Source organism: Cladophialophora psammophila (genome assembly GCF_000585535.1).
Source record: "Cladophialophora psammophila CBS 110553 chromosome Unknown aczJe-supercont1.33, whole genome shotgun sequence".
Classification (NCBI taxonomy): Eukaryota; Fungi; Ascomycota; class Eurotiomycetes; order Chaetothyriales; family Herpotrichiellaceae; genus Cladophialophora; species Cladophialophora psammophila.
Window position 1 is genome coordinate 5981 of NW_006912954.1, and position 26420 is coordinate 32400.

At 39.8% G+C, this 26420-nt stretch overlaps 5 protein-coding genes across 5 annotated transcripts; 4 read left to right on the plus strand and 1 right to left on the minus strand.

The window, feature by feature from the left end:
• Nucleotides 1-14371: 14371 nt before the first annotated feature.
• On the minus strand, nucleotides 14372-16261 carry A1O5_12309 (uncharacterized protein; the record flags this gene model as incomplete). Its single annotated transcript, XM_007752878.1, has 5 exons — nucleotides 14372-14924; nucleotides 14977-15398; nucleotides 15462-15896; nucleotides 15951-16088; nucleotides 16169-16261. 5 exons carry the CDS (start codon nucleotides 16259-16261, stop codon nucleotides 14372-14374), a joined length of 1641 nt encoding a protein of 546 aa, XP_007751068.1.
• A 704-nt stretch (nucleotides 16262-16965) lies between these two features.
• Nucleotides 16966-19354, plus strand: A1O5_12310 (uncharacterized protein; the record flags this gene model as incomplete). Its single annotated transcript, XM_007752879.1, has 3 exons — nucleotides 16966-17308; nucleotides 17361-17881; nucleotides 17930-19354. 3 exons carry the CDS (start codon nucleotides 16966-16968, stop codon nucleotides 19352-19354), a joined length of 2289 nt encoding a protein of 762 aa, XP_007751069.1.
• A 1194-nt stretch (nucleotides 19355-20548) lies between these two features.
• A1O5_12311 (uncharacterized protein) lies at nucleotides 20549-21127 on the plus strand (the record flags this gene model as incomplete). Its single annotated transcript, XM_007752880.1, has 3 exons — nucleotides 20549-20675; nucleotides 20742-20789; nucleotides 20844-21127. The coding sequence occupies 3 exons, from the start codon at nucleotides 20549-20551 to the stop codon at nucleotides 21125-21127; spliced, it is 459 nt and encodes a 152-aa protein (XP_007751070.1).
• Nucleotides 21128-21958: 831 nt separating this feature from the next.
• On the plus strand, nucleotides 21959-23815 carry A1O5_12312 (uncharacterized protein; the record flags this gene model as incomplete). The annotated part of the gene is made up of 7 exons (XM_007752881.1): nucleotides 21959-21982; nucleotides 22035-22608; nucleotides 22665-22913; nucleotides 22966-23109; nucleotides 23156-23408; nucleotides 23464-23566; nucleotides 23618-23815. 7 exons carry the CDS (start codon nucleotides 21959-21961, stop codon nucleotides 23813-23815), a joined length of 1545 nt encoding a protein of 514 aa, XP_007751071.1.
• A 1011-nt stretch (nucleotides 23816-24826) lies between these two features.
• Nucleotides 24827-25206, plus strand: A1O5_12313 (uncharacterized protein; the record flags this gene model as incomplete). Its single annotated transcript, XM_007752882.1, has 2 exons — nucleotides 24827-24889; nucleotides 24961-25206. 2 exons carry the CDS (start codon nucleotides 24827-24829, stop codon nucleotides 25204-25206), a joined length of 309 nt encoding a protein of 102 aa, XP_007751072.1.
• Between the last annotated feature and the right edge of the window lie 1214 nt (nucleotides 25207-26420).

The following is a 26420-nucleotide window of genomic DNA, read 5'->3' on the forward strand; positions in this document are numbered from 1 at the left end:
ATTATTCGCGAATAAAGACTTTAAGATATCTAACGTATATCTAGTTATAATCTATAATAATTCGTAGTAAGTATAATATATTATTCGACGCGTATTTTCCGAGCAGCTTCTCTTAAAGACTTCCCGAGATATAAAGTTCGTTAGGCGATAGTATTATATCTAAGTCTTTTAGTATAGAATAGATTTCACACCGCTTTAGCTTAGTTCACGACGATAAGTACTTAACACCTTCCTTAGTAGATATATTCTTCACCGATCGTTCGAGTTAAGAGTATAGTCGTAGGAAGAAGAGACGAAGAGAATTATAAGACCGCGATCTTATATTTAACGTTAAGAGACAAAACTATTCTAATATATTCGAAGATATAAAACGACGAGAAAAGTTCTCGTCTTCTAAAGGCTATATTAAAATGATTAAAGCGTATAAGAATTTAATAATTACGCGAGTCTTATCCGGGGACGATATAATAAGTAAGAGAAATGGGCGTAGATGTAATGCGTAGATAAACGCGAATATAGAGTTCGAAGAATCTTTAGTTTAATAAGTCTAGAATAATATTTACGAGAATAGAAGAATATTTTAGATCGCTTTATTCCTTAGAGTACTATTGAGCCCGTATCTAGTGAAGACTAGAAAGATATCTTAACTAGTAATTAAGAATATCTACGCGTTCGTTAACTATTACCACTAGATACGGAATTACGTTAGTGACTATCGCTCTAAAGTTATACAGTGTATACGCGAAGAGATACGATGACTTTTCGCCGTCGATGATTTAACGGGTACGACGAAGGAAAAGATATAGTTTCTACTAAATTATAATCGCTTTATATATAAATTAGGCTCTACCGGAGGAGAAGAGATAAATATTAGTATTTAGTGCTATATATATACTAACCCGAGAATAGACGAATATAACGGACCGATGAACGTCGAAGAGTATTATTCGACTAATTAATAGAGTCTTCTAAATTAAGGTAGATTCGAGTTTAATAAGATATAGCGAAATTAAAAAGTACTTTAATTCTCTACGACCCGAGATAATTTATTATCTAGTAATATATCTATATTAGTGCTTATAAGAATATTTAATAAGTCTATAAGTAAGAAAAGACTATAACGTAGACTTTAAAAAAAGATTTTTCTTTACTAAAAAGAGAAGACTATTAATACTTTCTAGATCTCTATATACGATTTAAAACTCTATAGAATTAGTAAAGTTAGTTAAAATAATAGATAATATATTAGATTCTAATATAGCGTATTAAGCTTTTCGTCGCTAGTATAAATGAAGAGTAATTATAAGAAGTCTTTTAGAATTTATATAAGAACGACTTACGTATACTTAAATCATATAGAATATTTCTACTACCGCACCTTTAGTAGAAGTTAGCGGAGGAGATATCGTCTACTTATATAAACGAGAAATATAATTAAGAGAACTAACTCATAACTAGCCTCATTACTAGCGAGGTAAGTTAAGTATCGAAAGAGAAGAATAATAGATACTAAAATATAGTAGTAATTAATTAACTAAGTACTCGGAAAGAACGTCTAAGAATATACTTTTCATTAATACGTCGTAGAAATTATTCAATAAGTTAAGTTCGACTCGAATATAAGCTTTATAACTCTAATGAACTAAGTCCATAATACTCTAATATCTTAGTTAACAGAGCCACTTATTACGAAATCTCTATCGATATAGATATATATAAAGAAAAACGATAACGAGAAGAAAAGCGTAGTCTCTAACGACGAAGAGCTTCGACGAGTTCTAAATAGAATACGCCAATTAGACCGAACTATACTCCATGGTCGAGAATAACAGAAAGAAGATAAGTAGTCGGCGTAGACGTGAGCACTACGCGAGCGGCGAGCAGCGATTAGAACTAGTAGAAATTAATAGTAGTAAGTATGGAATAGTAATATTTAGATAAATAAGGTCACTAAACGAAGTTTAGATTATTTTCTATTCATTATATATTATATTAGTAAGAGACGTAGAAGAAAATAATGATCGGTAAGTAGTGTATATCATAACTACTTTAGAATATACCCAGGGCACGCCAGATACCTAGATACCTACGGGCCTTTACGATATTATATTCATCGAAGTTCTATTAGAACTATATAGTCTTTATATATATAAAGTAATAGCGGCGCTCCACCGATATAAATATATCTAATGAAGTTTAGAGCCTATAGTCTTAATAGAATATAGACACCTAAAGTATATAGAAGCTATAGAATAAACGTTATAATTAGTGGAAGATGTGGAATGGAAAGAATAGGGAGACGCTAGAGACAGCTAGGCTAATCAGCAATAACCCTAGGAGCCCATGGGTTAGTACGCGGCGCGCTAGAGTAGCCCAGCGGTCTCATGGGTTACATAAGACGCAGACTTACCTTGACAGCCCAGGGCGACCTAGGGCTCTTAGGGTCGCGCGGGAAATTTTGCTAATATAGAAGCTAGAATATAGCTCTATTTCTAAAGAATACGAGCGGTAAGAATACGGTTAATCGAAAGTTTAGGTAATAAATAACCGAAGAATTTTAGAAAGGTATCGTAATATAGTGATTAAGCAATATAGCGTATACACTAAAGAAGCTCTAATATATAAGAATGGCGCCTAAGCTGCGGGACGAGACACTTATAAATGTATTACGTCGAATTAATTATTAAATAATGAAACGGCTAGCCGGTCTCACGGGTGCAAAGTTTTCTTAGCTAGCACCGTAACGAATCGATATCTTTACGGTATAGTCGAACCTAGACGATTTTAGAAACGCTATAAATAATTATAGATATTCATAAGTTATAGCTACGCGTTTAGAATATTATCTTTAGTTAAAGAATGGGTTACACTAACTAAATGGTGTAGAGTCACTAAATATATATAATTTAATTTCTACCGAGGGTCTTCTAGGGGTACCGATTAGCTAAATTAGTTAGATCGAATAGAATCTCATTATAAGAAAGAAACTAACTATAAAACCGCCTACTAAGAAATCCATAAAGAAGAGATCTAGTAAGATATTAGCGAAAGGCGAGACCGAGAATTAGTTAAAGAACTTCTAAGAATAAGCGATAAAATCTTCGTCTTTACCGACCGTACTTAAGAAATAGTCGAAAGAAGAGTAGAGATATTAAAAGCGAAATATCCTAGATTACTTTAAGAATAAGTCTATAATGGAAAAGCTTATTAAAATTAAAGAAAGAGAAGTCGCAATTAAGGAAGCGACTAAAAAGTAATTAGAAATTCGAAACGAATACATTAAAATAGTAATTTAGTCTAGAAAGAGACCGTAATTAATATCGTTAGTTCTAAGAATATCTTTAGAGATAGAAGTAAGAGCTCCTAAGCGAATATACTTCTCGTTCACCGAATAAGCGTTTATAAAAGCTAAAGAAACTATTACTAATAGTAAATATCTCCGTGGAGAGTTTTAAGAGTTATCTTCGCTCTTTAATACGAGACTATATAAATAAAACTTATTAAGGAATTCTTTTAATATAGAAAGACTAGTATAGAAGATTATTATAGACTAGTTTAAGAGAGTTAGATATAATACCGGTAAAGGTACTTTAACGAAACGATAAGCGAATGAAGTAATTTAGTACGAATTTAAAGCTATTATACGAGTATTCTAAAGATTAATCGAAGTATTGTCGACTAATGTTAGTTCGAGATAATCTCTTTAATATTACACTACTCTCGAAGTAATTCGAATTATAAAAAGAGTGAAGACTAAAAAAGGTACGTTAGAAATTTAGCGAATTCAAGACGCTTTAAAGAAATTTAAAGAGTATAGTCGCGAAGTAAAGAAATCTCTTCGCGGCGGGAATTACTACTCGAAAGAATATATAATTAATAAGAAAGAATTAGAATATCTTTTACTTAGTGCGAATTATAACGGTTAGTTATCTATGAATTACGTTATTAAAGGTATCGCGGCCTACCGAAAGTACTAAGTGAAAGACGAATGAAATATAATCTATCTATATAACGTTCGAGGAATATTTACGTTTATAATCTAGCCGCGATCGTAGCGATAAGATAAGTTTATATAGAAGAAGCTAATTCTCTATCGAGAGATTAATTATTAGTAGTTAATATACGTCGATCTCGATTCTCGAATCGTTTACGTTATGGATTCGATTAGGAAGCGCACGGTAAAAGACTTAATAATTTCGATTATTTTGGAGTATCTTAACTCTTAAGTTCGAGTAAAGCTCGAAGACGGTAGATAATTCATATTTTAGAATATTAATGTCAATAAATAACTAAATAACTATAATTGCGGAATATTTATTATCTTTTAGGCTAAAGCTCTTATGGAAAACGGTATTAAAGCTATTAAAGAAGTTAAAATCGATACTTCCCATCGAGTTTAACTTATTTAGAATATTCATTAAGCTATTATTAGGGATGAAAAGATATTATTATTATAGCCGTCTCGCGTAGAAACTAGTGAGTAGTAGCTATTAAAGTCTATTATGATGACTACTCTAGATAAAAGTGTTATTAATCTTATTAACTAAGAGAATACGAACTAGATATTGTAGGCTTATATCGATTTATATAGCGAAGAGAGAATAGGTTTAGAATATAATAGTAATGACTCTTAAGATAGAACCCTAACGCTAAGAGTGAACTCTCTCTTTTCTCGCGTTGCTTAGTTAGTTAAGAGAGGATTCTAAGAGCGAACTCTAGAGCTACCGAGTAATATTAGTATGGAAATAGGCTCGATTCTAAGATAGAGTAGTTATTAAAGCGGAATGTTAAGAGCGTCTTCGGTGTTCTTATATAGACCGAGTAGATCTATTATATTTACTAGTGATGTTTTAGTTCGTGTTCTAGACTCAATAAGAGAGAAGAATCTACCCCCGTTACGAGCTTCTTCTTATAGTGCTACGGATCCGCTCTCTAAATAATAATAGAGTTAAATAATTCTTAAGTGTGCTATGTACTATCGGACGAGGTCGTCCTATAAATGGGAGAGAAAGAGATGTAATAAGATAAGGTGGCTATACTGTGATAGGCTGTACTAGGCTAATAGAGCGGTGATAAGGTGAAAAAATTGTTTAGTTATATATTAAACCTAAATGGGCTGGTAGAGAGAAGGTGCGGAACAGTTTACAGTGCTGGTAGTGTGCCATTCATTTTTTACAGATTGAGCAGAGTATTATGAATTCCATGGCTTTTGGTGCCGTCTACCTAAATTCTGAGAGTGTTTTATTAGTTCTGTTCTATTCCTCGATGCTGCCGCTGTGCTAGGTATTCGTAGCCTTAGCCGCTGCCTCTCTGGGTGGTGTTGGTGGTGTTGTTATTAGTATCAACTAGAAACGCGTTCTCGATTTCCGATCTGCTGGATAGGCCTCTGTGCGTTGTTGTACGTACACGCTAAACCCTGAAGTGCTCTATTATAATAGAGATATTAGAAAAAGAAGCCCTAGACCGCGGCCTTTATACTAGCGAAGACTAAGGCGGCTTAACTATAGCTTCTATACTGCTATACGTTATAGTCGATATCTATCTCTCGGTATTAGTTTAATAGATCGACGTAAAGCGCCATTAGTAGTATAATTAAGACGGTCGTTCGGGCTCTAGATAGATTACTAAGGAGCTAAAATAATAAACTCTTCTCGGTGCCGGTGGTTAGTACGGCGAGGACTTCCGCGGTACTAGATATTATCGTATAGATAGCTTACTTCTACGTACGATAACGTCACTAAAGAGATGGATTCCGTAGAAGTTGGCGAGTCTCGGCTAATAATACTTCGCTAATTTAGTATCGGCGAGGGATAGATAAGATAATGGCGATCTATTTTAAAATATCTCGGTCATTATCTTCTTATGAGCGTCGACGTTTATAGCCTAAGCGAGAAGAGTCTTCGTTAAATCGAAAAAAGGTGAACTAAAGTAATGATGCGCGATAAGTACACTTAATTAAGTTATCTTAGATATTAATAATAGTGAGGCCGATTATATTAGTATATATTCGATTGTGGGTGCGAACGTTATAGTTTAATATCCGTGCTAAGGTGGCTCCGATGTTCGCCTCGCCGTTATGGTCTTTTTCTATCTCCTCGTCATCGTTAATCTCGTCTTCCACGTTAAAGGTATATCGTTTCGCGTTAAATTTTAGCTTAATAATCGATGCGGATATTTAGCGCTAATGGGAAGAAAGGATCTACGGTATATAAGTACGAGTATAGCTACGCCGAAATATTGAGATGAAAACGTCGTCGTCTTATACTTAGTTGTCGTGAGTAAAGAGATGCGAAGATAAAATAGTTTCTTTCTAGATCTATTATATTTACTACTGTCGGAATAATGGAACTAAGACTAAATAGCGTAATAATAAATACTTAAGTCGGCGCGAGATAAACCGCACCGTGTCTTTTATCTTTCCTATCTACTCTTAAGTTTTGTGGTAGTTAATGTAGATTATAAGTCGTCTATACTTAATATATACATTACGCGGTCGTTCTATATTTCGGTAGATAATAAAGAATAATTCGGGGACCCGTAAAGAAGGATTATTAAGCTTAATGAGAATCGCGATTCGCGCTAGAAACTACTAGTCGGCGTAGTTATATACGCGAATGATCTCCGAACGAAACTACGTCTCGGTGCTAGGCTTAATAAATATCTTACGGAGATAACGAGTCTTCGCAACGTAGATTAAGAGTGCTCGCTTATAACCTTAAAGTAGCTTTTAATTTCGCGGATTCTTAACGAATCACTATCTAATCTCGCGTCGATATTCTTTCTTACTAAGCTACTATACCGATAAGTCTATAAGGTAAGGAGACTTTAGGAGTAGTTTCTTCTTTAAGATTCGGTGAGTATTCTCTAAGGTGTAGCGATAGAGCTAAATAATCTACGATATAGAGATAGTATTACTCTAATAATATACTTTCTCGTTATTAAGGCTCTAGCTAATATATTTCGATATAGTTTTATACTTAGATACGTAGAAGAGTATTAGTCGCTAATTAAGAATAATCTCGAAGGTCGTACTCTTTTCTTATCGTAGCTACTGCTAGTAGAGTTACTTTAGAATAATATCGATATACGTATCCGGTTCGGCCTCGATCTAATTATAGACGAGGTGAAAGATTTATAACTAGGTATAATATATTAACGTAGATAGATAGCTATTAAAGTCACCGGGAGCTTTTCACTCGTCTAACCGAGGTTATAGAGCTTAGATAGTAGTGTAGGCTAATAGCGATGACTTAAATCGATATTTACATCAGCAATTTTTCCCGCGACTCACAGCATTCTTATATGCCCAGGGAGCCCAGGGAGCCCACAGTCGCTCACAGCTCTTATATCTAGGCTATGAGCTCTTATAGACCATCTATTTTTAGTAACTTTTATAATATACTTATTATATAATATTATTAAATTTAAAAAGGTCTTTCCTATTTCGGAAATAAGATTTATACTAAAAGCGGATAACTCGCTAAGTCTTTATCTTAGTGAATACTAACGCTATTAAGCTAATAATTTAAGATTTAGTTCGAAACCTTATATTTTATATATATCTACTTTAATTTTAGTATAATATAGTAATCTTTATTAGTACTAGTTTAACCGACTAGTATAATTATATATTCGTAAAGTTATAAATTATTATATTAGCCCAGGGCCCTCTTAGAGTAGCCTATGAGCTCTCTTAGAGTAGCCCAGCGAGCTCAGCGGTCTCATGGGCTGCGTAAGACGCAGACTTACCTTGACAGCCCAGGGCAGCCCAGGGCTCTTAGGGTCGCGCGGGAAAATTTGCCGATGTAGATAGAATATATTGAACTAGTGAGAGACTAAGCTCGAAGATCTAGGCGCGGAGAGTGTCTTTCTTCTCGCTACTAGCGGCTTAGAGATAAGCGTAGAGAACGATGATTTATTAAGGGATGACGTAGAAAAAGTCTAGATCGGGCTTAAGCTCGTTATTCGTATTCGAATCTTAGTCGTCCGCGAAAATCTAGATAATAGGTTATTTATTTAAAATAAGCGTATACTATATTAATAGTATAACGGCTTTTTAATGGTTAAAATAGATAGCTTTAGCGTGCACGCTAATTTTAGATCGAAATCCTCGTACGTAAACCGTAGCGATATTCTAGAATTAGCTTAACATTACGGTCATCGGTCGCGTGAGTCGATAGCTCGGTTCGTCTAAGTATTAGCTCTAGGTCTTATTTAAGAGAGATTTTATCACCTCTAGAATCTTTAAAATTGGCGCATTAGGCTTATCTTTAGCGGAAGGAGCTTCGTAGAGTCGATAAAGTTCGGCCTTACTATGGTGGCGAAGGTAGTGAGTAAAGCTATACGATCGGACTTAGGGAAGGGTAGTGAAGCGATAAGCGTCGAATTTAGTGACTAGGTCGGTCTATTTTCGCTCTTCTTAGTGAATGGTGTCTTAAATCTAAAGCTGTTGGCGTAAAAAGGTATTATGGCGAGTGTCGAGACGAGGGGCGACATTCTTAGTAGGCTTAGAAACGCGAAAATAATGAGTTAAGAAACGAGTACGAAAGATGATCTATAAGAGGTAGGGCTCGTAACTCTGTCGCTGCCGATCTATTCGAATATGATGAGCTTTGGAGATATAATCGCGCGTATTGGGCTCATTAACACTAAGCTAGTTATCGTAGTGGAGACATCGAAACTCTTTCTATACGGTTAAATGAGGAATGGCTTTAACGGGCTGCTCCCGAGCGGAAGGGTAGCGAATATCTATAGGAGCTTTTAACTAAAGACTTCGAAGATATTAGTATGTAGCTTTTAGCTTATTACCCTTAAAGTAATGCGACTAAGCTCGGAGATGTCTCTAAAAGGAAGATTTACCTTCTGGAGCTATATCTGTCTGGTAATTTAAGTAAATAGCTACGCATAGGGTGAAGTCGTAATAGAATTTCATTATTACTCTATATGAAAAGTATATCGTAGAATAGACGCTTATAGAATGAACGCTTATAGAATAAACGCTTATAAAATGAACGCTCGTAGATAACGCTGATAATATACGCTTTATAGAATAAACTTATAGAATAAATACTTATAGAGATTAACTCTTACTTAGCGGCGACGTAACTTAAGGTTGAGATAATTTAGGGGTAAGCTCAACGTCACTAGGACGCGAGGCTAACGCGATATTGACTAGGGCGACTTATTAGGACGTATACCTAGGCTCTTTCTACTATCGACAGAGCTCGGATATACTTACACGAAGAAGTTGGGAATAATCGCACGACTCACCTTGCACAGTCTGAACTCGGTTTTAGACGGTGTAACCCTAATTTAACTTAAATCACTTTTGACGGTAAAAAGTGCTAAGTATGTGCTTATGTAATTAACTTCTTCATACTGTAAATCCCGTTTGACCGTCAAAAGGGACGATCTATAGTGGTAGAAAATACGGCTAGAATCTAATCTTTAGTAGAATATTAGTAGCTATGAGCTCTAGATGATTAAGAATTCTTTAGCGATTATTAATGCGGAAACTTACGAGACGACTCGTTTATAAATTATCTTATCTAATACTTAAGTCGATATCGAGAATCGTTTCGCTATCGCCTTAGAGATCTATAAGATAGTTATACGGGAACCGAAGTATAGTGGAGATTTAGAGGCGTTAAAGGGCTTAAGTTCGAAAGAGTTAGATAGAAAATAATTAAATAACTTTATAGAGCGTTTAAAGAGTATAAAGAAGAGTTAATATTTCTAAGAGAATAAGCGAAGATTATAGTTAAGTCTTAAGCGAGGTCGTTAAGGAAGCGAGCGATAATAAGAGAAATGTAATGGAAGAAGTTTAAAGTGAGAGATAGCTTTATAATTAGCTAGGGCGTCGACGCTAGACTAAGATTCTTTTTATATAGTTCTCGGGGACTATCATTCATAGAATAATCAATTAAGTTATGAACGGAAGAACTTCCTTTAGTTAAGTGTACGTGCTGTGAAGAGACTATCTCACCGCCGTACGAGTTAACGCCCATAACTAGTAGCCTCGCCCTAGTTCAATATTAGTCTATAGATAATCTAAGCTCCCTTATAAAGATCTAATATAATGGTCGGAACGTAACTCATTTATAGTTTTAAAGATATTACTCTTAGTACGACTATAGTATTAAATATTTAAATATCGTATTCTCATTATTTCTCGATTTAAAAATCACCACGAAAAATACTAGTATTATATTATAAAGAAGAAATCGACGTAACTAAATAAATTAAATAAGTTATTTAAATAGTCGAAAGAATATAATAGTTAAGTAAAAAATTCGTACTAAAAATTACTAATTATATTAAAGACGATCTAGAATTAAAGATAATATTTAAAAATAAAGTAATTAAGAATAAGAAGGCTAAAAGATTTTAAGTATTAATTAAAGAAGCGATTAATAACCGAAATAAGTATAATGAAATTAAGAGAAGATTTATTAAAGATATTAATTATATTAAAAGTTAGAATATAACTCTATTTCTAAAGAATACTATTCGAAGGACTTAGAGAACTATCTAATATATAGATAGTAAGGCTCATATAGATCGTAAACCTTATAGGTAAGTAAGTAACTATTAAAGAACTTAAAGATAACTATCTACCTAGGGAGAGTAAAGGTCTTTATATAGACAATAAGTGTCCACAGTTAAGACCCTTAAAATATTGATTTCAAATCAACATTAGTAAGCACGACTAATCATTTAATAGAGTGCGAAATTAATATCGCACTAGTCACGTAATTTCATAGACTCTAGATCTAAATACGAACTTAAACTTCGTATTTAATCACGTAACTAAAGATTTATATTAAACCTTTAGAGGGCGATATTTCACAAATACGAGCGGTAGAGATACGATTAGTTAGAAGTTTAGATAATAAATAATCGAAGAATTTTAAGAAAGTATTATAATATAGTGGCTAAATAATATAGCGTATATACTAAAGAAGCTCTAATATATAAGAATAGCGCCTAAGTTACGGGACGAGACACTTATAAATATATTACGTCGAATTAATCATTAAATAATAAAACGATTAGTCGGTCTCACGGATATAAAGTTTTCTTAGTTAGTATCGTAACGAATCGATATCTTTACGGTATAGTTAAATCTAAACGGTTTTAGAAACGCTATAAATAATTATAAATATTTATAAGTTATAGCTACGCGTTTAGAATATTATCTTTAGTTAAAGAATAGATTACACTAGCTAAATAGTGTAAAGTTACTAAATATATATAATTTAATTCTCACCGAGAGTCTTCTAGAGGTACCGATTAGCTAAATTAATTAAGTCGAATAAAATCTTATTATAAGAAAGAAACTAACTATAAAATCGTCTACTAAGAAATTTATAGAGAAGAGATTTAGTAAGATATTAGCGAAAGATAAGATCGAAGATTAATTAAAGAATTTCTAAAAATAAGCGATAAAATCTCCGTCTTTACCGACCGTATCTAAGAAATAGTCGGAAGAAGAGTAAAGATATTAAAAGCGAAATATTTTAAATTACTTTAAGAATAAGTCTATAATGAAAAAGCTCACTAAAATTAAAGAAAGAGAAGTCGTAATTAAGGAAGCGACTAAAAAGTAATTAGAAATTCGAAATAAATATATTAAAATAGTGATTTAGTCTAGAAAGAGATCGCGATTAATATCGTTAGTTCTAAGAATATCTTTAGAGATAGAAGTAAGAGCTTCTAAGCGAATATACTTCTCGTTTATTGAATAAGCGTTTACGGAAGCTAAAGAAACTATTATTAATAATAAATATCTTCGTAGAGAGTTTTAAGAGTTATCTTCGTCCTTTAATATAAGACTATATAAATAAAATTTATTAAGAAATTCTTTTAATATAGAAAGACTAGTATAGAAGATTATTATAAACTAATCTAAGAGAGTTAAATATAATATCGGTAAAGATACGTTAATAAAATAATAAGCGAATAAAGTAGTTTAGTACGGATTTAAAGTTATTATACGAATATTCTAAAGATTAATCGAGATATTACTAACTAATATTAGTTCGAGATAATCTCTTTAGTATTACGCTATTCTTAAAGTAATTCGAATTATAGAAAGAGTAAAGACTAAAAAAGATACGTTAAAAATTTAGCGAATTCGAGACGCTTTAAAGAAATTTAAAGAGTATAGTCGCGAAGTAAAGAAATCTCTTCGCGGCGAGAATTATTACTCGGGAGAGTATATAATTAATAAGAAAGAATTAGAATATCTTTTACTTAGTATAGATTATAACGATTAATTATTTATAAATTACGTTATTAGAGATATCGCGACCTACCGAAAGTACTAAGTAAAAGACGAATAAAATATAATCTATCTATATAACGTTTAAGAAATATTTACGTTTATAATTTAGCCGCGATCGTAGCGATAAGATAAATTTATATAGAAGAAGCTAATTCTCTATTAAGAGATTAATTATTAGTGATTAATATACGTCGATTTCAATTCTCGAATCGTTTACGCTATGAATTTAATTAGGAAGCGCACGATAAAAGACTTAATAATTTTAATTATTTTAGAGTATCTTAACTCTTAAGTTTAAGTAAAGCTCGAAGACGATAAATAGTTTATATTTTAGAATGTTAATATTAATAAATAACTAAATAACTATAATTACGGAATATTTATTATCTTTTAGATTAGAGCTCTTATAGAAAACGATATTAAAGCTATTAAAGAAGTTAAAATCGATACTTTCTATCGAGTTTAATTTATTTAGAATATTTATTAAGTTATTATTAGAAATGAAAAAATACTATTATTATAGTTGTCTCGCGTAGAAATTAGTAAGTGATAGCTATTAAAGTTTATTATGATAGTTACTCTAAATAAAAGTATTATTAATCTTATTAACTAAGAGAATATAAACTAAATATTATAGACTTATATCGACTTATATAGCGAAGAAAGAATAAGTTTAGAATATAATAGTAATGACTCTTAAGATAGAATTCTAACGCGAAGAGTAAACTCTCTCTTTCCTCGCGTTACTTAGTTAGTTAAGGAAGAATTCTAAGTACGAACTCTAGAATTACCGAGTAATATTAATATAGAAATAGACTCGATCTTAAGATAGAGTAATTATTAAAGCGAAATATTAAGAGCGTCTTCGATATTCTTATATAGACTAAGTAGATTTATTATATTTACTAGTGATGTTTTAGTTCGTATTCTAGACTTAATAAGAGAGAAGAATCTATCTTCGTTATGAGCTTCTTCTTATAGTGCTACGAACTTACTCCCTAGATAATAATAAAGTTAAATAATTCTTAAGTATACTATATACTATCGAACGAGGTCGTTCTATAAATAAGAGAGGAAGAGATATAATAAGATAAGATAGCTATACTATGATAAGTCGTGCTAGGCTAATAGAGCGGTGGTAGAGAGGAAAAGTTATTTAGTTATATGTTAAATCTAAATGGACTAATAGAAGGGGGTATAGAATAGTTTACAGTACTGGTAGTGTGCTATTTATTATAGATTAAGCAGAGCATCATGAATTCCATGGCTTTTGGCGCCGTCTACCTAATTTCTCAGTGTTTTTTATTAGTTCTGTTCTATTCGTCGATGCTCCCGCTGTGCTAGGTGTTTGTAGCCCTAGCCGCTGCCTCTCTAGGTGGTGTTAGTGGTGTTGTCTTGTCAGTATCAACCAGAAACGCGTTCTCGATTCCCGATCTGCTGGACAGGCCTCTGTGCGTTGTTGCACGTGCACGCTAAACCCTGAAGTGCTCTGTTACAATAGAAGCTATAGAATAAACGTTATAATTAGTGAAAGGTGTGGAATGGAAAGAATAGGGAGACGCTAGAGACAGCTGAGCTAATTAGTAATAACCCTGGGAGCCTATGGGTTAGTACGCGGCGCGCTGAGGTAGCCCAGCGGTCTCATGGGCTGCGTAAGACGTAGACTTACCTTGACAGCCCAGGGCGGCCCAGGGCTCTTAGGGTCGCGCGGGAAATTTTGCTGATGATAGTATAAGAGTATTATAAATTCTATGGCTTTTTAGCGCCGTCTATTTAATTCCTAAGTATTTTATTAGTTCTATTCTCTTCTTCGATACTGCCGCTATGCTAGGTATTCGTAGCCCTAGCCGCTGCTCTTCTAGATGGTGTTGGTGGTGGTGTTGTCTTGTCAGTATTAATCAGAAACGTGTTCTCGATTCCCGATCTACTGGATAGGCCTCTGTGCGTTGTTGTACGTGCACGCCGAACCCTAAAGTGCTCTGTTATAATAGATTAAGAGAGATATAAAGGCGAAACTATCGCTAAAGAAGAGAGAAGATGTTCGTAGTTAACGATTATCTCTGTATTAGTTACATTATGGGTCTCTTAAAGTCTGTTGCTATTCCTAGTCTCAGCTTTCGCCAAATCCCTGAGTATGCGTTTTAGGGCCTTTCCCGTTGCATTTCGCGGAATTACGTCAATGAAGGAAACTCCGCCTGATAGCTCCTTATATTTTGCCAATCTCTCCCGACAGAAAGACTTCACTCTCTCCTCTGTCAAAGCTGTGTCATCTGCTCCGGGCCTCCGCACTACATATGCCTTCGGCATTTCCACATCTAGTTCGTTCTGCTTCCTGATGCCGATGACGGCAGCGTCTAGGATCTCCGGATGAGAGAGCAGGACTCCTTCGATCTCGGCTGGGGCTACCTGGAAGCCCCTCACTTTGATGAGCTCTTTCTTACGATCGATGATGTACCATTTCTCTGTTTTAGAGTCACAGAACATCACGTCGCCAGTTTTAAAATACCCTTCCTCATCAATGGAGTCTTTCGTAGCGTGTGGACTGTTGAAATAACCAGATATTATCGTTGGGCCTCGAATGCAGAGCTCTCCTGGAATGTCGAAAGCAGTAATATCGTTCCCGCTGTCGTCTATGAGCCTGCAAGTATGATCAGCAAGCGTGGATAACCGCATCGTGGGCGGGGTCTCACTTGACATCCAGGTTCGGCATCATACGCCCAACGCTCCCAGTATCATCTCGTTCAGGATAGTAGAATTTTGAAGCCACACAACTTGTCTCCGTCATGCCCCAGACCTGGGTGAAAGACGTCTCTGACCCGAGGATAGTTTGAAGCGACTTTTGGTGTTCCTTGTCCAGCGGACCTGCCCCACAAACGACCACTTTAATTGATTTGAGGGAATAATTGTGGAGGAATGGATATTTCAACACAGCAACCGCAACCGGTGGAACGAAGACCATTTCAGTGAGTTGGTATTTTTGGATGGAAGAAAGGAAAGGCTCCATCTCGAAGCGTCGGAGTATGTAGCTTAAATCCCCCGATCGCAGAGGAGTGACATGAGCTACGGGAACCATTGCTGCATGGAACAGTGGGAGATATAGGAGGCGGCGAGGCTAGACCAACAAGATATTAGCACGCCTGTACTCTACCCGCTTTCCGTAGTATCGAAGACAAACCTCGTACGGAATCGGATGTGTTTCATTGACCAACGTGTGCTGAGCAATCAGATTGTAATGGGACAATGCTGCGGCTTTTGGCAATCCAGTAGTCCCACTGCTGAATAGCCTAGCCGCTGTCGTCCCTTTGGAGACTTGTTCATCATTGAAGCGAATCCAATCTTTTTCCCCGTGGCCCAGGAGCGCCCTCCAGGATGAGAATCCAGCTGGGATCGTTTCGTTCTGGGTATCGAAGGCCCAGATGTTGTTTTCCGATATATCGCATTCTTTTGCAGCTGAAACGACGGCTTGTAGCAGATCGGGTTCGGCAATGATAAACCTGGTGCGAGATGTCTTGAAATGATGAGCAAGTTCGAAGCGGGTGTATGCTGGATTGGTCCCGGCAAAAATTGCACCGGCAGCAATGATACCCAGAAAAAGCATCGGGTAATAAATCTGGTCAATTCAGCCAAGTTCCAGTCGATATGATGAGCGTCAGACACAACAAACATTGTTGAAGCTGTGAACGCAGACGCAGTCTCCAGGTGTCACGCCGGCGGCGTGGAAACCTGCTGCCAGTTTTCGGATTATCGCTCGAGCTTGCCTCGCAGAGATTGACCTTAACGGGTCAATGGCATCAATGTAGACCTAAATAGTCCCCATAGGAGATGTTTCAGTGAGCTGTGACGCTGAGTCTGAACATGACTCGTTCCGGAGTGAGAACTCACCGGTTTATCTTGGTCGAATTTTGGCTTGTCGAACATCCAGGACAAGATATCCTTATTAGGAATTGGCACAAACTTTTGAGCAAGAAAAGGCATCTTGAATTCTGGCAAATACTGGAAATGTTGTTGGCGGGCGAGGTTGTGGCTAGACTTTACTATATCATCCCAGACGCAATGGAGGCACGGGTCTAGCTATCACGTACGTGAACCAGGAGCGCCTCGGATGAATTTGTATTGCCAGGTCCCGATGTACCCCAGATTTTGGAATCGAGTACATCTCCACTCGATTTCCATCATGTTAGCACTTGTGTATATCTTGAAACCGATATGTAGAAATTTTCTGGCGGTTGAGCATAGATCCAACACTTCATTGGTGCCAAGTCCCAACTTAGGGTCATCAGCTGACAAAGGAGATTTCCCAATTCATTCGGCTACTAAAATACGCCGAGGTTCCTTCGGCTGTTGCCATTCTTAATTAAGTGCATAGTCCTGGTTATGTAGGAGTAGCCTGATCGCGATGAATGCGGGGTCGGCACGATCGGAGATTAACCAGCTTTACAGAGTACTTGCAAACAACCCTATTTCATTTTTGTCAACCTAAGGAGAGCAGTATCCCGGTGTCTCGATGTGGAAGGGAATGGTACGAACCTCTCCCTCAGCTATGCACCCTTTCCCATTAGGCAGCGTGGTAGGATGGCTGAGCCTGGTAAATCGTGGTCCTTCACAAGGAGAGCCGGAAGAGCCTGCTTGAGCTGCAGAGCCCGTAAGGTCAAATGTAATGTGGAAGAGCAAGGTTCCCCATGCAGCAATTGCGTCACCGACAGTGTCAATTGCCATGTGCAGAAGAGCAAGAGAGGCAGGTACGATCCAAAATTTCACTCTCAAGAATTCTTGTGCCGGAAGCTGCTGCTGAGGACGTCTTCTACAGGAAAGCATTAAAAATCAAGCCCGCAAGCAACATCTCAACAAGGTCAGAGGGTCAACGTCCTCCTCGCGCGTCCGGCGATAACGAGGCCTCTGTTATTGATGATGTCTACCACGTTCCCGAACGGAGACATACCGATCAATGGTTGCCAGAGTACGAGACAATCCATGGATACATTGCCGAAAGGACTGCAATCCAGCACTCACACACAGAATCGAGTAAGTTGGAACGAATCTTGTATGTTCTTAGAGGCGCTGATAAGAATGGTAGGAGCAACAAACACGTTACTGACCGCTTCAAAAAACGATGAGCTATTACAAAACATCCACCATGAGTTGACGTACTCTTCACTAATTCAATGTGTTTCCGCGACAAATGATACATCAAGCCCTCGTTGCACTTTGAAATCAGTTACTATACCTTCCACTTCAAGTGAGGCACCTTGTGACCGACTTCCAGACTTTGTCAATCCTATTTCTTCTCAGCTGACTTCGGATGACATCAACTATCTTTCCAGAAAGGGCGCCCTGGATATACCTCGAACGGAATTTCTCGATGCACTTATCCGGGCGTATGTCCGATACTTCCATTGGTTCATGCCTCTTTTGGATCAGAAGGCTTTGTTAAATTGTACAGGTGGCCATTGGCGTCCAGGGATGCCGAGAATCGGCATTTTGCTATTGCAGGCAGTGATATTCATCGGTCTAACATTTGTCGATATACAAGGAATCCACGAAGCTGGGTTCGAATCGAGAAGAGTTGCGAGGAAAGTACTGTACGAGAGAGTGAGAGTAGGTCAAGGGAGTGGATTTTTCGAATTACTCTAACAGTGTCCGCAGCTGCTCTATGAGCTTGATGTAGAAGAAAGCCGCATCGCCATCATTCAAGCGACCCTTCTCATGAGCTTCTGGAATGAAACTCCAGGCGACAATAAAGGCGGCTGGCATTTTTTGGGCATCGCCATATCACTAGCCCTTACACTTGGACTTCACCGGAAGCAAACGTTCTCAAGACCCTCCATGCAGAAACACCTTTTAAAAAGGATATGGTGGTCGTGCTATATGAGAGACAGGATGCTTGCCCTTGGGATGTCCCGGCCACTCAGAATTAAAGACATTGATTTCAATACTCCAATATTGACACTGGACGATTTCGATCTGGAGGACAGTTCCACCGGGGACCCGCAGAACCAGATTCTCGAGCTGCAATGTCAACAAAACCTTGCCGAAATGTGCATTACAATGGCACAACTCTGTGTTGAAATCGGGGCGGTAATCGATCTACACTATTCCATCCTTCCCAGCGATGATTTCGATCATTCTACAGAGGATCTTACTGGCCGAACTACGACGATACTATATCCCAAGTCACAACCAGAGAAGCAAGAGTTAGTCGGGATATGTGATCAATCACTGCAAAGGTGGTTCAATAATAGGCCTATATCAGCCATCTTTCAACCTCTCTATTCAAAGGTAATGGTTGAATCCGCTGCAGTGATGATGACTCACCAGGCCTTTTTGCATGTGTTCTTTTGTGGAACGCTCTCAGCGCTGCATCGTCCACAGGTAGATCCCCGGAAGTCCGATGCTAGAAATATGAACCAGTCGAAGGAAGCCCGGGAGCAATCCAGATTAAGGGTGGAAGAGGCGACCACGGAAATGGCAAAAGTCAACTTCTACATTCACAGATTCCATCTAGGTTCTTTTCTTCCTCCAACCGCCGCTACTTTGGAGTTGCCGGTTATTATTACCCACTTGAAGCATATACAGTACCAAGAGGGCCAGCATCTTGAAACTTGCTTAAAATCAATATTCCATTGTCTGAAAGTGGTGGAACAGATGCAAGAGCTCTATGTTGGTGTTGACTTAGTGGTCAGATTTGCCGCAGATCTCATGAGGAGGGCAAATATCACCGTGACAACTGCACAGGACACGAGAGTCATCGGAGTCAGCTATCGCGAATGCCAGTATCAACTTGATGGAACGGCAAGTGGCGAGCCTGATGCAAATCTGGAGAAATTCATCAGCAAGCAATGTCCTGTTAGAAATCTGTCACATTTGTCTGCATCTCAGTCTTCGCGGGACAGTTCTACTTGGCCGAGAACGACTCCAGGCAACGGTCAGGCGGATGATACGGTAGATGACCTACCAAAAGCACATTGGAATTGTTGGGATGATGTATTTCTTACAGAGAGCCTGGATCTGGAAGCCATATTTCAGTTAATGGTTGATTTCGACAGTCTCAATGACCTGGCTTTAATCTAGCCCAACACTTTCAACATGGTAGGTGCTCGTCATTCTTACGAGCCTGTCTTCGCCGCGGACTCTTCGGCAGAGGCTAGACATGGAAGACATGGATAAAAGAATAGTCACCGGGTTAGTATATATGCGCAGCATATTTTATTGGAGTAGGCTTTCATCAATTTCTGTTTGTTTGTGTACAGCGAGCCATACGACTGGAGATCACTCCACTCAATGAGTGTCGGGAGGTTCAAAATAACGCCTCGAGCGAGAAAGGGCAACGCAAACCTATTAAGAAGTGCTTCACTATTGACAGTTTAGCAGGTATTGATGTAGCTGTAGCCAACAGCACATCTCCTCCAGTGGTGGGCCCTACCGCTGAGGTGCAATTGGGTGCACTTGGGTGCACTAAGGGATTCAACTGCCATCCGAACCTCTGCAGGGACTTGGTTGCCAAGAGAAACAGCAAGCGAGTGTGAAATTTCCGTGAGCGGTCCAGACTTTCCACCCTTCCCGAGACCATCAAGCCGAACTTAGTTCTCTAGTCTTCCGTCCGGCTCACTCCGATTGGGAAATTGTCGCTACAGCAAAGACTCGTGTAGCCTCGAAGAATATTCTCAGATGTATCAATCTCAAGCGGTTGGATTCATCTTCTTGCAGTACGGTTACGGCGTATCAAGGTTTTCGTGCCTCAATCCAATGTATTATTATTGATATTTACTATTAACCCCTCGCCCCTTCCCCCTCGATATCCTCTGTTCTTTATAGTCGGTGACTTCATCGGACTTGTTTACACGGAACTAAAAACAGCCTTAGCTTTTGATTCGTTGAACCGGGTTCATCACGTACCTCTCCACACTCCACCAAAAATATGGAGTACAAGGCGCAGCTCCATACCAGAACTCACACTCCGAGAAATCAGTGTGTTTATCGTATTGATTTTGCCTCTTCGCTATAGACCGGAAAGCTTATGGAGAGATGAGCTAATCGGAGTCTGCCGGGCTCCATCGACTGTTGCTTATGACCAGACTCATTCATTCAAGAAGAGTCAGTCCACAAAATGTTTGAAATATGAAATATGTATAACCACAAACTTAGGACGCAGCCTGAATACAAACTGTGATACTGCGACATTTGCAGAGACTTAAGTTTGTCACGCCCGAGGCTTCCATATATCCCCGAATAAAGACGTTTACCTCGAGCTGGGACATCAACAAAATGCCTTCGGTCTACACCAGCCTACGACTACCAGCTCCCCCGCAACAGATTTGGGACATCTTGACCGATTTCGAACATTACTCCGAATGGAATCCCGTTATCCAGAGCATTTCTGGTGAGCAATGCAGTAAGTTTTCTCATGTACTCTGATAAGTTCAGGACATTGGGAAGCCAGGCTAAGTAAATAAAATAGCAAATGGCCGGCTCCACTTACAGATGAAGAACCCACGAACTTCGAAAGGTAGTGAAAATGGTGTGCATATTTCATTATTCACAGGCTGATCTAGTACTCCAGTAAGAAAATCCGATCCCATCATAAAGAACTGGTCGCCTGTATGCCACCTACATTGGCGAGCACGGCCTTTCGATCTCCCAGGTTTATTTACCGAATATCATCACTTTATCCTCCAGCCGAGCGCGGATGGGATGAGCACCGACTTCGAGCATTTTGAGCTCTTCTCGGGGATATTTGCATATCTCATTAAATACATCAGAAAAATCACATACTCGGACAGGGAAGATGCTTTCAACGCGATGAATGACGCCTTGAAGAAACGAGCAGGGCATCCAAGGAAGTAGGGTACTTTGGAAACATAACACATTTCAGTAAAGCAGAGTCTCTGGATTTTTAGGCAGTGTATTCTGGTAGTGTACTTTAATCCTAGTTCTTGTGAGTATCGTCTCGGTCGCAAGCTAGTTTCTGCTTAGGAACTTTGAAATATGCTAGGTCCGGAAATTAGGCACTCCGATGTATGCAAGATACGGTATTTAAAACTGCACCTTTTTGACCCTGCAGCTGCTAATCCCAATTATTGTCCTCCTTACACAGGCAGGCGGAATGACTAGAAAGTGACGGGGTTTTTCAGAATGGGGTTTATCAATCAGATTTAAATAATGGAGATTTCTCGATGGGGTTTAATGATATACTTTGATGATGGGGGATTCGATTGGTCTGCCTTTCCACGTGGCTTGGAGAAAGAAAGTCGGAGTAAACGTCCTGAGGTAGCTAGCCTCATCTCGCTGCCCATTAACCCCAGACTTCTCCGTACTTCTATTTGTCCCATGGGGATGTATCGGTATGTTCCGGCTGGTACTTCTGCACCCCGCATTAGCTTATCGATGTTATTATGATGAAGAAACGACGAATGATTTTATTCGGCTCCATATATTTATGGATTATGGCTCAGGAAGCTACTGCACGACGTGGCTTTTGGGGTACCCTTCTGTCCTAAAGCTAATTCTACCCGAGTCCCGAGGGTACGGCTAGGTACTTCGTGGGGAAAAAGGGGGCAATCTAAAGGTATATCAATGAAAATCCACTCTTCTACCATGTCTCTTCTTTTGCCTCAACTCGAGTTCTCGTTCCTGAGTGTCGTTGAGCCCTAGCAGTACATTTCCTTACCGATCAACATGATTTCTTTAGTACAATTTGGGGTAAATGACTGGACAGCCCCTACAGTTTCTCAGCGGCTAACACAACAGGTAGATCGTCCTCTTTGTCGGCCTAGGAAGTATTACCTATGGCTACGGGTCCAGCATCATCGCTACGACCACCGGGCAACCTACTTTTCTATCCTATTTTGAACTTGATACAAGGTCAAACTCAGCTGATCTCTTGGGAGCTATAAACGGCCTATTCTCTGTTGGTGGACTGTTTGGTTGTATCTCATGTTTCTGGATTCCTGACAGATGGGGTCGCAAAAAGGCGATTCTGTTTGCCTCTTTTACGTCCATTATCGGTAATGGCCTGGCAGCTGGGAGCGTGCACATTGCCATGTTCATCATTGCCAGATTGATCACCGGCTTTTCTGTGGGGGCGCTGGTGAGTCTCGTTCCATTGTATCAGAGCGAGATTTCCCCTCCCAAGATTCGCGGTCTTCTTGTGGGCATGCATGGAACTGGTATCGCTACTGGCTACGTCGCTGCTAGCTGGATCGGCTTTGGGTTTTATTTTGTCAGCGCAAGTGGCACCCAGTGGAGAATGCCCCTGGCCATCGGGGCATTATGGCCTCTCCTTCTTGCGGTCGGTGTGTTGATGATCCCGGAGTCTCCACGTTGGTGTAAGTTGTCTCAGAGAATGAAGAGCGTCGAACTACTGTCAGCTGACTTTACAAAGTGCTTACAAAGAACCGTCCTGATGAGGCCCTTAAGGCTTTCAAAGCTTGCCGAACCGAGTCTGGGCCCCGAAACGACGAGCATGCTATTACCGAGGAATTTCACCTGTTGCATTCTCAAGTGATTGAAGAGATGAAGGACCATGTGCCTCTGAAGGAGTTCTTCACAAGGCCCGCCCTGCGCAAGAGATGCTGGATCGGTTGGTTGACCATGGTTGCGGGTCAATGTACAGGAACAATTGTTATCAACAGTAAGCAAGCACGTCGGGAGGACAGATGATTCCATACTGATGTACATGCCAGACTACGGGCCTTTTCTTTACCGAAATCTCGGTTTCAGCGTCGTCAACCAGCTTCTAATCCAATGCGGCTGGATTACGGTATGCCTCCTGGGCAATGCTTTCAATGCTGCAGTCATTGATTACTTCGGGAGAGTTCGAATGCTACGTGAGTACAAATCTCCGGAACAAATGTTCTGGCTAATTCTTCCTAGTCTTCGGATTTTCTGGAGATGTTATTGCTCTCGCGGGCGAGTGTGCCGCAGTCGCTGTCTACCAACATACTGGATCAGCCGCTGCTGCCAAAGCTGCCGTGTTCTTCCTCTTCCTCCACATTGGATTCTACGGATGGACAATTGACGCCAGCACGTATATATACGCGACGGAGATTTTCCCCAATCCTCTGCGTGCCCGCGGTATTGGAATCTCCTGTTCTGGTTTGTTTATGGCTGTTATCGTCTTTACTAGGTGAGTTTACGAGCAGAAGCGTCGGACACCCATTTTGCTGATCGATCTGGGATAGTGCTGCTCCGACGGCGTTCAACAAAATTGGCTGGAAATATTACCTCGTTTTCACTATCCTTACCGCTCTAAACGTCGTCATCATCTGGTTCTTCTTCCCAGAGGTAAGTTTTTCAATCCAACTATCCTTGCGAAACTAGCTAACTATGAGCTAGACCAAAGGCTTAGCCCTTGAGGATGTAGCCGAGATTTTCGGTGACGGTATTGTGCTCACAGACACCCGCGAAGAGCAGATCCACCAGCGCTTCAAGCAATCTCACTATCGCACCGAAGTGCTTGATGAAGTGACGCATGACGAGGATATCCAAATTCAGATGAAAACCGAAGAAGCGAAGGTTGAACATATACCATGAGAAGAGAAACAAGGATGTCTTCCTCTGGAAAGCCTTGAGGCTATGAATATTTGAGCAACCTCACCGAAAGCCAGAGCCTGGATGCTAAGGGATGTATCGCGAGTAATGCCTAGTTTCCTCGTACGTGAGGCAAAAGGGATAATAGAAGCAGCGACTAGAAGCAGGGTTGATGGTGCGTAGGAACGATACAAACGTAAGCCTACTATCCACATGAAATTCGCACTGGCTGCTCTCGAGCTGGAGAAAAAAAACCAGATGCTCTGAAGGTGATGCACGAGGTGCTGCTGCGGTGCTACATGCCCGTTGAGCCCGTTGAACTTGTAAGGTGGTGAATGATCTCCGCAAGAATGGTAATTATCGGACTTCAAAAGCCGAGGATGCTATTTAGACTACGCTAGCGCAGCCGAGATTTCTATCACTTTCCTGACTTAGGTAGTCACTGGCGAAAATCCCCATCCGCGTTTACGAACCTTGAGTTCACTCCAGACCTTGGGGGGGAACCGAGAAGTTCGCCATCAGTAATAGATTGCGAGATTTTATCTAATCTCCCATTATTCCAGATTTTACTGCTCTTGTCCCTTTGACAAGACTTCTGCTTGCAGCGAAAGTACACGCTTATGGCGTTCACCTTCTATGATAGTGAGTGGCTCGGCCAACATTCTTGCTCTGGAGGGCATGCCGAGGTATGTTGTAGTTTTTCCGGCTTGCCATCTTGATAATTCCTGTTGTGACCTAAACTTTCACCTTTTCGTCAATTTCGTGAGCATCCTCTTGCTTCTTGTGAAAGCCATGCAATCATGGAGAAGGCTTCAGAAGGCTTTCTGTTGCCAAGCGCCCATGTGGCTCAAGGCCCGCTGAGTGCGACCACGTGTGAGTGTAATTATGAGCGGTCCCACGACGCATTAACGCTCATCAAATACCTGAAACCCAAGATAACTTGCACCCAGAGATACCCGAACCGCAGGCTCTTATGCGTGATCTCTAGGACCGTTTTGCAGGCTTTCCGGGCATATGGCCGCGATATCGTCTGAGCTCACAGGTCTACCGCCGACTCTGTGCGAGTATCTAGAGACAGTGAGTTGGGATAATCCGAGTTACAGGATTTCGAGGGGTTTGATGTCGATTGGCGGCTGACATTACCATAGAGATTCGAATACTTCATCAACACTCAAGACTTCTTCCTGCGAATGCCTTCCGCCAAGTACGAGATTATCCAGATGCGACTTATCATCCTCCCAACCCTAAGACTCGAGCAGCTGTATTCTCAGCACCAAATTCAATGTCCGTTCTCAGCAACTGGATCCGGGGACATCAAGATCAAGCGAAGTGACCTCAAGCCTGACAATCAGATCAGATGCCAAAACCTGAAAAGGCTGGTCCTAGTTTCGTAGATCGCAAATTCACAGTCGATGAAGAGCTTAAACATTAAGGCATTTCGGTATGTTCAGGCTGGAAGAGGGAACATTCGTTGCTCTGTTGCTTTGAAGCTTCATAGGGACTCGCAGGAGGTTGATCTGACGCTAGCGACACCCAAATTCAGCTCCAGCGGCCAATCGACAGTTTTGACAGCGGAATAACTTCTAAAGTGCGTTGCACGCCTGCTGCAAGACTCGTCTATAAATAACCTTGTACTAACATCTGAGCGCAGGCGATTCGAAATGCAAAAAGAGAACCTAGTAGTGGCGGTTGCCTGTCAATTTTAGTGGGCCAGGTTGCGCCCGTTGGATTGTTGCCTGACTTCATTTATCGCGAGGCCATCATTGCTTCAGTCGAAGTGCTTTGCAAGATCATCTAATCTGCTGAGATTCTGAGAAGGCAAGTAAAGAGACATTACTGCAGATTTCGTCCACGATTTTTTTTTTTTTTTGCCACCCAGCCCGACGTCGATTGATATGGATCAGGAAGACGAGAATACCCTCTCCATCCATAGAGATATGTAAGGCAAGAGAACTACCTCTGATGATACCGAGTTTAAGTCGAGTCGAACACGATACTCCGGCATGCCATCTCGATCGGCTATCAGGCCGCGAGCGAAAGGGAACTACTAGTGTGCCTGACCCATAAAGTCCGTACAGAGTATGGAATTCAGAATCGGCTGAATAAACCTCCAAGGGTGGGGTTCTGAAGAATAGTGTGGTATTTCTAGAGGGGTATTGCCTCAATGGCTTCAAAATGGCGGTACACAATTCACTGCTGTGCGAGGCCCATCGAACCTTGTAGCGATCTTAGCCACTGATTGCACGACGCGGACAGTGTCACAATCACAGGTTTCCAGAAGTACAAGTAGTCGAAGTGTCCTATGAGGAAATTTAGGCAGCAAGTGCAGGGGCAGTGAATCAGCCAGGTTCCTAGACGCCCGTCTGGAATGACAGATGCCTACCGAGGTAGCTGAGAGACAGGTATAGCCGATTGCTAGGGGGCCTGATTTGGCCCTCGTTGCTCAGGGAGCGCTCGGTGCTCTTCGGCTAAAGGCTCAGTCAAAGCTCGGGTTGAAGCAGCCTAGTAGCCATTAGATACGTCCCACGATGGTTAATTTCATTTACAACACAACCACCACAATATCCCTAGTGTACTCGGTGTTGATCCGGTCTTCCCACCTGTCAAT